This window comes from Mus caroli, unplaced genomic scaffold (assembly GCF_978045245.1).
Source record: "Mus caroli unplaced genomic scaffold, Mus_caroli_1 scaffold_13, whole genome shotgun sequence".
NCBI classification, from domain to species: domain Eukaryota; kingdom Metazoa; phylum Chordata; class Mammalia; order Rodentia; family Muridae; genus Mus; species Mus caroli.
The window spans coordinates 69,357,629-69,370,153 of NW_028227268.1; the positions used below are offsets into that span (position 1 = coordinate 69,357,629).

The following is a 12,525-nucleotide window of genomic DNA, read 5'->3' on the forward strand; positions in this document are numbered from 1 at the left end:
TTGTGCTGTCGATCTATGAATCATGGCTGGGCACGCCAGGCCAGCCTTTTATTTTTGTATGAGACAGGGTCTCACTCTTGGTCCACACTTACAGTGAAAGGCATCCTCCTGCCTCAGTCACTCATCTGAGTGCAGGAATTACAGGCTTGAGCCTCCATAACCAACCCCTTTCTACCTAATTCCTACCTTGTGACCTTGTTGACAGGAGCGGACTTTCTTCCTACTTATAAGAACTCTGTCTTGGAACAGCATCTGGTTTTGGGTCCACAAATTTTTGGTCTTAAACTCCTTTTGCACTTTTAAATACTGCTGAGGGTTGAAGGTATTGTGTATGTTACTAATAGTTCAGTGGCAAAACTTTAAAAAAAGCCTACACACACATATAATCTTTAAATGTGTATTGCCTGCATGTATTACAGCATGTCTATGCCTGGATCTCAGGGAGGTCAGAAGAGGGTGTTAGATCCCCTGGAACTGGAATTACAGATGGTTGGGGCCACCATGTGGGTGCTGGGAATTGAACCCCGACAATCTGCAAGAGCAAGTGCTCTTAACCACTGAGCCACCTCTCCAGCTCACAAAACCATTAGCTCTGCAAGGATCTCAACACAAGCCTATGTAAGCATTAACTAGCAACATTTACAGCTTAGTAGAAACGAAAACTGATTTATTCTAAAGGAAAAATATATACAAGAGTGCAGTCTATTGTAATGGCAGCACCACAGTCATGTGATCAAGAGAACCTATTCGCCACTAGAAAGTGAAAAACCAAATAATAATAATAATAATAAGTGACAGTGAAAAACGCTATTAAACAGTACTGTCCGTATAGTAGCTGTCATTAACAAACCACTAACTGGGGTCTCCGAATGTGAAAGGAAATAAAACTTGAGACCCCAGCCCACCCATGCGGTCCAGGGATCCAAATGTGGACGTAAAGTATGGTCTTCGCTACTTAAGATGGGCTAGGAGGCTCTGTAATAGCGACGCTCGGAAGACTGAGGCAGGAGAATCGCAAGTTCGAGCCTACAGAGCTAGACCCGATCTCCAAACGTCAAAGCAGTGATAGTGGCAGCAGCCGCCCTGCCCAACTTTTAAGAGACAGCCGGACTCCCACTTCCCGGCATGCCCCGGGCGTGCGAGAGGCGTGGACAAGTACGCGCCCGCCCCCACGTGACCCCAGGTCGTGCGAGGCGGGAATGTGCGAGCTTGCGGTTGCTGGCTCGCTTGGCTTCTCTGGGCTGTGCAGACCCGAATCGGCCCGCGCCCTCCGGAGAAACCGAAGCCCGCGGGGCCGGAAGTGCTCTCGCCACCGGAGCTCCTGCTCGCAGCGCGCGTTCGGAACTTTCGGGTCCCTTCCCGGCTTGCCCAGCTTCCGCCTTGAGGTTAAAACTCGCCCCGGGCACTGAGAAAAGGAACGTGGTGCAAACATGTCCCGGATCGAAAAGATGAGCATTCTGGGCGTGCGAAGTTTTGGGATAGAGGATAAAGATAAGCAGATTATCTCTTTCTTCAGCCCCCTCACAATTTTGGTTGGACCCAATGGGGCGGGGAAGACGGTAAGTCCTGAGGCGAGGGCCCCAGAAGGTGTTTAGGACGTCGCCCTGCGCAGTGCGTGGGCCTCGGGGACCTCAGAGCCGGTCCGGCCCAGCCACTCGGAGTGTCGGAAGCCCACGCGTGCGCTCCGCTCTGGCATCTCGTTCCCCCGGAAGGCCGGCTACGCCCCTGCTTCCCAGCCCCGCCCCCTAGTTCCGGAAGCGTAGCAATCGCTCACCACCTACCTGTTCCCAACTGGGACCTCCCATAAGCCCCTCCAAAAAGTTTTTTTAAATATGAGAAATAGGTAACCTAGAGTTGCAAAACGTCTACTGGTAAAACATAACGATGGAAAGAAAATGACTTATTGTGGACATGAAGCTGATAGAGTAACCCTAACGCTGGAAAATTATTTTATTACTTCTGAAGATTTGGGCTGTACGTTGTGACACACTCCTTTAATCCTAGATTGGCAGAGGCATGCCCATTTCTATGAGTTTGAGGGCAGTTTGATCTACATAATAAGTTGCAAGGTAGCCAGAAATACCAACTTGGATGTTGAATGTCAGGAGATAGACTTTTATGTGGAAATGTTACATGACATTGTACCAGGTCCGTTCTTAGCCTTGGTCTCCTGGAAGGAAGACATAATAAAGCGCTTATAATCACTAGCTACATGTATACATATTTTTTGCTATTATTTAATGTATTTATTTTGGACACAGCATCCCACATAGCTTAGGCTGACCTGATCTTCTTGTCCACCAAGTGCTAGAACTGTAGATAAACACCTCCACACCTGGCTGTGAATGAATATTTGTCATATTCTCATCACGAAATAACACACAACTTGCTCTTTCTTTAGACCATCATTGAATGTCTAAAGTATATTTGTACTGGAGATTTCCCTCCTGGAACCAAAGGAAATACATTTGTTCATGATCCCAAGGTAATGGTGTCTGTAAAGTTTTGTAGTTTAAGAATTAAATTTTTATAATTCTAAAAGTAGTGGTTGCTTATTGTAGAGGACCTTAGAGTGGAAAGTATGCAGAGAAGATGGTCACCTGCAGTGGGCGCACCCAGTGATAACCATTGTTGGCATTTTTATTTTCCTATGTACTGTTTAACCCAGCAAAGATCATAGTCCTATCTAATGGTACATTTCAGAGTTTTCCCCCCAAGCACTGTCATACAGTGTGAAGTTATTAAAACACAATAGGGCTGACAAGAGCAGGTAAACACACTTGCTGGTCAAGCCAGGGTCAGACTTGTGAAGGGAAAGGGGAGAATTGACTCCACAGTGAGTTCTCTGACCTTGTGTCATGCACAGACATGTGTGTGCACATACACACATACACACACACCCCTCTAATAATAATAAAAAATAATAAAAGAGGAAGTTTTGAAAAAGAAAGCAAAACCACTATAATGATTTCTTAATCTTGCTGTATGGGATGTTTCAATCTTTAGACTTTTTATTTTTTTAATTTAGCTGGAGTCTTTTAGTTGAAATTTGTGATGCTATATAAAATCATTAATAGTTGCAGTATTATTTGCAGTTAGATTGCTTTTAGTTTTTCACCATAGTCTACCAGGATGTAAATCTTTGGAATGCCTTGTTTGGATTATGATGTTTTACATATAAACATGTCTTGCATATCTATATGCAACAAGAATGTGAATTTATGTAGTGCCGCAGAACCCCAATTAAGGTAAGTGTTTATTGTTAAATTCTTTCTGTGCTTGTAAAACCATGTCTTTGTGTATCTATAATTACACTTTCACACTTATATTTTAGTGTATCAGTTAGTGTATCAGAATTTTGTTTATTATACAAATTAAGTAGGTGGTGTGCTGTGCATCTGTTAATACATACACACACTTGCTGGTTTTAGTTTCTGTTAATACTTCGTTGAGTTTATGTCCTGTGGGGTTGTTGCTACTTGCTTTAATACAAAGTCTGACTGTATAGTCCTGGCTGACCTGAGACTAACTATGTGAACCAGGCTGACCCTGAATCAACAGAGATTGACTTGCGTCTGCCTCCAGCCCTTGTTTATTTAACCAATCACCTGTAAGTCGTTTAAGTAGCATCATTAAATGTGACTTTAAACTTTCATGTAAGCTTGGTATGCCGCAGCATGCCTGTAATCCAGCACTCTAGAAATAGAGGCAGGAGGACCAGGAGAGCGAGGCCAGACTGGGCTGTATGAGACCCTGTCTCAGATGAACAAAGCCAGCTTGTCATATTTTTGACAAAATGACACAACCCTAGACAAAACTGGCAATGAGGGAACCTCATTTGAGGAATTGCCTCCACAGATTGGCCTGGGAGGCTGTCCGAGCAAGGGCTGTCTTCTTGATTGCTGATTGATATGGGAGGGCTGAGCCCCTTGCAGGTAGTACCATCCTTAGGCAGGTCGGTCTGAGCTGTGTAAGAGAGGTAGCTGAGCAAGCCAGGGCAACCCAGCCAGGAAGCAGCACTCCTCCATGATCTCTGCTTTAGTTCCAGTCTCCACATTCCTGCCTTGAGTTCCTGCCCTGGCTTCCTGAAATGAAACTAACTTGTAAGTCAAATAAACCTCTTCCTCCCAAAATTGTTGTTGGTTAGTGTTTTAGCAATAAAACCTAACTAGTACACAAATCAAACCTCAAAAAACACCTAACGAAACTTTAAACTTTCCTGTGACTAGAGAGAATGCTGGAATTATAAAAGTAATTACGAATTTCATCTTGAAAATAGTCATACTGCTTAGTACACTTTTATTGGGCCCTCTGTAAAATGACTGTTTCACACCTTCTCATTCCTAAATCTATAAGCTACTCTGTTTAGTTAATGCTCTTGGCTTGTACTTTATTGAGAAATAAGAGGACTCAGATGAAATTCAGTTTTTAATAATAAAATCTACCAAACTAGGCTGCACCTGAGTGCATACTGCTCGTTGGGTCTAGCATAAGTTAGGAGAGGTTCCCTACGCGCAGATCCTTGCCTTGCTCTTAGGCCTGGTTCTGCCTCCGGAACTTGAGTTTAGTAAATTATAGATATGATCAGCCAATATTTTTTTTTCATGCCAAAACCTGTGGATTGGCCTCTATTGATTTCTTTATCTTACCCCATTTTTCTATTTCATAAGCCAGCCTTTGCTACCCCTTAAAATGGATCGAGGACTTGTCCTGTCCATTCTAACTGTAACTTGAGTGACAGTGATCCCCTAAGTTGGTTTTTTTTTTTTATCTGCACTCTTGAAGTATTTTTGAGACCAGCCAGAACTACATAGAGACACCCAGTCTCAAAAACAAAACACAATTATTTTCTTTTGCACAGTAAACAACCCTTGTAAGTATTTATTCAAGAGGAAGATAGTTGCTTGAAATCTGTGGAAGGCTTCCATTCAGTGTCAGTCGGATGCAGAGTCCCTGAAATGCAAACATGCTGAGTATGTCAAGGACTCAGAGGAACAAAGTAGTGAAGAGAGAACTAGGAATCCCAGTTAAAGTTAGAAGATGCTAGGTTTCAGATGCCAGGCAAATGCGTCCCTGCTGACCTGTATCTCCCACCGGTTGCTAATACAAAAAGACAGAAGATTTTGAGCAGAGAAAACACACCATCTGAGTTATGTTTTAAGGACTCAGTCTAGCTGACAGAAGGCTTCTGTAAGTGGCAAAGGCAGGCAGAGACCGAGAGGCCTGTGATAAACCAGTGAGACGCATCGGTGGCCTCATTAAAGAAGTAGAAAGGGTGATAGTTAGATTTGGGTGTGACCTGAGGGTGGAGCCAACGGCTGAGCTGCTATTCTGGGTGATGATGTTGAGAAGCAGAAGCTTGGAGTGTAACTTGAACAAGTTACTGAGGTCATTTTGCCCTTTATTGTCACAGAGGAACTCAAAAAGGAAATTTGGTCGAGTCTGGTTTAAATATGTAAGTTTGAGTTACTCCATAGATAATCAATATCCAGTTGGCAAAAATAAAAAATAAATATTTGTGCCATTCAGAGGTTAGAATTACAAAAAGAAAATTAGGTCTTAAAAAGAAAAAGAAAATTGGGAATTACTGAGCGACACATAGTTTAGTAGAATTACTATTTAAAGCCTTAGGGGATCAAATAGGAAATGAGTAAAAGAGGCCTGGAGCCAGTGCATTAGAGCTAATGTGTTTATATATCAGGAAGAGGAGCTACCATCAACTTCGCCATGTTAAGTGATGGGGAGTTGGGGTACATGGAGCCATTCACTGCCCTTGACAAAGCCAGCTTCGGTGATCAGAAAACCAATCATTATTTTATATATATATATTCTATAACTAAGAGGGCAATACAATAGCTAGAGTTTTTCTTGATAAGGGAGGGTTTGTATTAGATACTGTTATTAGTGCTTATAAAAGTGGAATATGCTACAGTGTACAAACAGAATGGCTAGAGGGGCAGTGAACACTGAACACAGGGGGCTGCTTAAACTGCATGGTTTTCAAAAAATCAGTTGAGTGGTGTACTTCCCATATCTTGAAAGATGTGTAAAGTGGGCTCGTTTTGAATGAGATCCTTTAGTGGCTTCCCCCTCATTTTTGGATAAGTAAGGTTGTTGGTGCTCTTTCTCTCTTGATAAAAACGTGCTGATGCTGCGCATGACGGTGTTCTTCTCTTTACCATCCATCAAAGGTTGCTCAAGAAACAGACGTGCGGGCCCAAATTCGCCTGCAGTTTCGAGATGTGAATGGAGAGATGGTAGCTGTGCACAGGTCTATGCTTTGCAGTCAGAAAAATAAAAAAACAGAATTTAAAACCCTGGAAGGAGTCATTACTAGAATGAAGTAGGTACTCATCTTCTTGGATTGTTGTTACTCACATTGGTCTTCTAGGCCTAGAAGCCTTTCTGTAACTGTTACTTTTATTTTAGGGGAGAGTATTAATTTTCTTTCAGTAGAATTGTGTTTTCCTTTTTGATACAGTCCTTTTTTCTTTTTGAGACAAGGGCTCATTCTTTTAGCTCTGCCTGGCTTGGAACTCACTGTGTAGCCCAGTCTGGCTTCAAACTCATAGGAATGCACCTGCCTCAGCCTCCTGAGTCCTGGGGTTACAGGGATAGATCTTCACATCTGATCACAGACTTCTGTACGTTTGTTCTTTGTTTGTTTGTTTGTTTCCTTTTTCTTCCTTTCCTTGTTTGTATGGTTTGTTTGTTTTGAGGTGGGGTTTCTCTGCATAGCCCTAGTTGTCCTGGAACCATAGTGGCTTCAAACTCAGAGATCCACCTGCTTCTGTCTCTCAAGTGTGGGGATTAAAGGCATGCACCACTACCACCAGGCCAGACTTTATTTTTCAGGAGTAATTTTGTATTCTCAGTGTGATTGAGAGCTTGTTTGGAGGTTCTAGCAGGGGAGTGCAGCTACATATATATTGTTGACTAAAAACCAGCCCTCCTCTATTCCGGGAAGGTCGTCCTCTTCAACTGAGTGCAGCTTTGGGAGGACGCACATGGAGCAGTGAGGGGGAAGGGGACACCCTCCTAGCCAGCCAGATCATCCGAATCAATCCTGGTGATCAACTGGGTGGCAGATGTCACAGCCAGATTGTCCTCCCTTCCTCCTAGTGTAATTAGAGTAGAGCTCCCATCGACTCCATGCCTTTTTTTTTTTTTTACATTTATACATTTAATGTGTATGAATGTTGTGCCTGTATGTCTGTATGTGCAGCAGGTTGGAGGATTTCCCTGGAGCTGGAGCTGGAGTTGCAATGGTTGCCGCCATGTCGGTGCTGGGACTCCAGCTCAGGACCTCTGCAAGAACAAATGCTCTGAACCACTGAGCTGTCTCTGCATCCCAGATGCAGAATGCTCTTGTTAAAGATTGAGTGATACCATTCCATTGCCTTAATGTCATTTGTGAATAGATGCTGTAATTGAGAGTGCACAATTGCTGAAGTATAGGTTGGATAGATGGTGGCTGCATCCAGAGAAGGGTGAGGTAAAAAGTGGACAAGGTGGGAGAACTAGTCATTTCCCTTTTGACCATTGTCAGTGTGTTAGAGTTAGAGGCTATGTAACTGGATATGCCATGTGCTTGTGCGTGTGTGTGTGTGTGTGTTTGTGTTTGTGTAACAAGGTAGTTACATTCTACCTTGTAATGGGTATGGGTTTTGGAGGTCGGCTTTATCAGAAAAGAATGCCAAAGGTTTGCTTTATATATTTGGAGGGCTTTTTGTTTTGTTTTGTTTTTTGAGATAAGGTTCTCGTGTAGTCTAGGTTGGTCCCAAACTTCTGTGTTCCTGTTCAAGCCAAGGATGACTTGAACTCCTGATCTTCCTGCTTCCACCTCCCAAGAAGACCTTAGAGGCATGCACCACTACATCTAGCAAGCCTCGTGACAGCCAGGCTGGCCTCACACTCAAAACGGTCCACCTGCATCAGCCTCCCTAATGCTAGGATTATAGGCGTGAGAGTCAGCACACCAGCTCGCCTACTTGGACTTTTAAATATACTAGTTTGAAATAGTCGTACAAAGTTGTACTGCCTGTCAGTAGCAGACGGAGAAAGGTGAGTTATCAGAGACACATGTAATATGGGTTAGAAAGTGGGTTTCATCACTTGTCAGCCTTTTGTCTAAGATGATGAAGTGTAGACAGTTGTTAGAGAGAAAACTCTGGTGAAGAGTGCTTGCATTCTCCAGAGGACCCAAGTTAGGTTCTCAGCACCTGCATCAGGCTGCTCAGAATCACCTTAACTTGCCTAGTGCACCATCTGCTGGCAGCCACAAGTTCCTCCACTCCGGGTGCTTGAAGTGAATTGTTTAAAAGTCCAAATGTGGGGGTTAGGAAGATACTTGCCAAACAAGTATGAGGACCCAAGTTTGATTCCTAGCACCCATGTAAAGGTCAGTTGAGGTCATGTGTGGCTGTAATTCCAGCTCTGGGGAAACAGACAGGAAAATCTTGGGATTCTCACTCAGCTGAATCAGTGAACTCCAGATTTAGTAGAGAGAGCCCATGTCTAAGAAGAAAGGTGGGAAAGGTGGGAATTGAGAAAGACGCCTTGCATTGTCCTCTGGCCCCCACACGGATGGGCACATGTTACACACACAAGCATACAGGCATCCTACTGTGGTTTTTCGAATTCTTGATTTCTTTCTTGAACTACTCGTTTTGCATAAATGGCTTTATCAGTGCACTTTTGACCATAGAAGGGTTAGCTTTTTTCCCTTCTGTGTTCATGTGTTTGAAGAAGCTAAAGTTCAGCTTTGGCTTTGGCTATGGCTCTTCAGGAGCCACTGAGGTTACAAGTGCATGCTACCATCCGAGCCTTCTTCCATGGGTGCTAAGGATTAACTCCAGTGGTCACACTAGGTGGCAAACACTTCAGTCTGCCTCCCTAGCACCAGACTATTTAGTGAGACATGTAAAGGGCACTTTTGTTTCTTTGTAGAAGAATGGCATGGCCTGAGTGTGTGACTCAGTTGGTAGAGTGCTTGCCTAGTGTTCAGTCTTCAGTGTGATCCCAAGCACATCATAGACTGGGTGGGGGCAGACCCTTGTAATCCTAGCACTTCGGAGTCGGGGATAGGATGATCAGAAGTTCAAGAGCATTCTTGGCTACATAGTGAGTTTGCAGCAAGTCTTAGACAGATAAGACCTTAAAATATTTGAAAGACTATAAACAACGCAGTAGGGACCTCTGAAGGTCATTTCACTAATAGCCTTGATTCTCACTTTCTGTAGGCATGGTGAAAAGGTCAGTCTCAGCTCCAAATGTGCAGAAATCGACAGAGAAATGATAAGTTGTCTTGGGGTTTCCAAGTCTGTGCTAAACAATGTGATTTTCTGTCACCAAGAAGACTCCAACTGGCCTTTAAGTGAAGGAAAGGCTTTGAAGCAAAAATTTGATGAAATTTTTTCGGCAACAAGGTTTGTGAGTGTGAGTGCTGTCGCTGTGAAGTTGTTTAGTCTTGTTTTATTTGTGAGGCTGTGCTTGAGCCAGGGCCTTGTGCCAGGAACTTGTGTTTAGTTACAGCCCCAGTCTGGGCCACTGCTTCTGTTGGTTTTATTGGCCAGGTTGCCCTCACACTCTGGGTTCACCCAGCATCTGGAACTTTAGGTGAACCATGGCCAACTTGATGCTATTCTATAAAAAAAAAAGTTAGAAAGCAAAGTGTCAGCACTCACTACTCCACCAAGTGGCAACCACGAGGCGTATTTATTTCCTTTATGTTTTCTTGCGGTGAAAGTTTATCTGAGAGAAAAAAATGTCATTTTTCTTTTTCACTTAGTTCTGATGTCATAAACATTTTCCAGGTCATTAACTCTAAATGTAATATTAATGTTTGCATAATATTCTACTTTAATTTACTTAGCCAGAAATTTTACTTTTCTTTTTTTTTTTTCACATCTTCAAAGATACATTAAAGCCTTAGATACACTTCGGCAGGTGCGTCAGACACAGGGTCAGAAAGTAAAAGAGTGTCAAACGGAACTGAAATATCTGAAGCAGAATAAGGAGAAAGCGTGTGAGATCCGAGACCAGATTACGAGTAAGGAAGCCCAGTTAGCATCTTCGCAGGAAATTGTCAGGTCCTATGAGGATGAACTTGAGCCATTGAAGGTAATTATTGATTTTTTTAAGTGGGCAAATTAAAACTGTGTTTATGATGTGTACTATGACTTAATTTAAGTGTTTGCTCACGGATGGGTAACACCAGCTAATTAACATTCTCGTTATGGCACACCTCTTTTGTGTGGTAAGAGTACCTAAAATCTATTTTCTCAGCAATTTATACGTATACAACAATTAGTCACTGATATTATTTACCATAGTGCACAACAACTGTCATCTAGCACACTAAGAAGAAACCCCCTCCCTCACTGTTGTATCATTTACCCCTAAAGTGTTTACTTATTTGTTTGTTTGGTTGTAGCCCTGGCTGTCCTGGAATTCACTGTGTAGACCAGGTTGGTCTGGAGAGATCCACCTGCCTCTGCCTCCCAAGAGCTGGGATTAAAGGTGTGTGCCACCATTTCCCAGCCCAATGTCCCTTTTAAAAACATTTATTTTTATTTTGTGTATATCAGTGTTTTGCCTGCGTGAATGACTGTGCACCATGTACACGCAGTGCCTGTGAAAGCCAGAAAAGGGCGTCTGATTCCCTAGAACTGGCGCTGCGGACATTGGCAGTCCCTGTGTGAGTGGAGCTACCCGTTACCACTAACCCGTCTCCATCCCCATTAAGTACCTTATTTTAGATGAACTTTGAGAACATGTATGTTTCTTTAAAATTATGAGATACTAAGTTTCGACTGAAGTCTGTGTTAGATGGTCAGTCTTATTTATTATTTATTTGGTTTTTCGACACAGGCTCTTTCTGTGTAGCCCTGGCTGTCCTGGAACTTGCTCTGTAGACCAGGCTGGCCTTTGCAGGCCTCTATGCTCTGACTCTCAGTGCTGGGCTTAAAGCTACGTGCCACCACCATGCCCAGCGTAAACAGTCAGTCGGTCTTTACATTGCCCAGAGAGGATGGATTTGAGTGAGTGGTTGGCACAGGTCCTAGCTGCTGAGCACTGCGTAGCTACACCTGACTTGAGAGGTTTTCTTTTTTGAAGTTTTCAAATTGACAGGTCTTTGTGGAGAATTTTTATAATTTTAAGGGTGTTCTTGACATTGTACAGAATTTGGAATTCATCCATACATACGTAAATTAGTATCATTTTTTTTCTAAGCCCTGTGCTGTTGTTGTTTTAACCAGCTTATAAATTAGCAGGTTTTCTTAAGGCATTTTCGTGCATACTTGGCTTGGGTTGTTTCTTCTTCCTACCTTCTGGGTTTTATATTTTTATCTCTGAGGCAGGATCTTAGCCATATGCCCAGGCTGACCTTAGAATCCTAGTCTAGGATCAAGGGATCCTCTTCCCTACCTCCTTTCAGAGCCTGGAGGAGGCCAGCAGCTGAACCTTGTGGTTTATAAGGAAGCCTTCGGGAGTGCATGCATTTAGTAGTACTTACCCAGTGCCTCCCTTGTTGAGTATGCACACCTGAGTCTGCAGGCTCAAGGAGCATCAGCATTCCAGCGTACCTCCCAGTCTTGTTTGCTCCATTCTTGTTGCTTTGAGTCTTTGAGATGAGCTCTCACTTTGTCACCCACAATAAACAATTTGTAATTCTCTTGCTCCCCTTCTGAGCCCAGGGATTACAGGTATATAGCACCACACCAGCCTGGTCTACTCAGCTTTGTCCAAGTTGGTTAAGTCTTCTGACTGTGCTGCTTAGCTGTGGTCTTATAGTCAGAGAGAACTTAGAGTAGCACCTAGGGCTGCCTGGAACACAGTAGACTTTCATCAGTGATATGGCCATTATTTGTAAGATTACTTTGCTCAACTCTCTTTCATTTAGCTAGCACTTCTGGGGATACAGGCGGAAACACAGTAAGGGAGGTTCCTGTTTGTATGGTGATTACGTAGTACCCTGTAGTGTATAGAGCATACATTACTGGCATCATTTGCTTTATTTTTTCCTTTATTTTTATGTGTGGGTGTGTCTTGCCTGTGTGTATATCTGTGCACCACATGCATGCCTGGTGCACTTGGTGAGGGGAGGCAGAAATACTGAGAATTCAGCATTGTCTTTGACAATATAATGAGTTTAAAGCCAGTGTAGGCTACATGAGGTCCTGTGTCAACTAGAACAACAACAAGACTTTAGGGCTTGGGTTGTAGCTCAGTGTTAAAGCTTGCCTATTATGTATGAAGCCCTAGGACCAAGCCTCAGCATTTAATCATCATCATCGTTGTCATTATGAAATAAACTAGGGCCAGGCATGGTGGCGCATGCCTTTAATCCCAGCACTCGGGAGGCAGAGGCAGGCGGATTTCTGAATTTGAGGCCAGCCTGGTCTACAGAGTGAGTTCCAGGACAGCCAGGGCTACACAGAGAAACCCTGTCTCGAAAAACAAAACAAAACAAAAAAACAAAAAACAAACAAACAAAAGAAATAAACTAGCCATTTAAGAATT

At 43.2% G+C, this 12,525-nt stretch overlaps 1 protein-coding gene across 1 annotated transcript in view; it reads left to right on the forward strand.

Moving 5' to 3' along the window:
- Positions 1–1,192: 1,192 nt before the first annotated feature.
- Positions 1,193–12,525, forward strand: part of Rad50 (RAD50 double strand break repair protein) — a 54,464-nt gene continuing 43,131 nt past the window's right edge. The window contains exons 1-5 of the mRNA XM_021177827.3: positions 1,193–1,559; positions 2,402–2,485; positions 6,192–6,343; positions 9,243–9,428; positions 9,918–10,122. Coding sequence (XP_021033486.1) covers positions 1,431–1,559; positions 2,402–2,485; positions 6,192–6,343; positions 9,243–9,428; positions 9,918–10,122 — 756 coding nt within the window. The 5' untranslated portion in view covers positions 1,193–1,430. The remainder of the gene's footprint in view (positions 1,560–2,401; positions 2,486–6,191; positions 6,344–9,242; positions 9,429–9,917; positions 10,123–12,525) is intronic.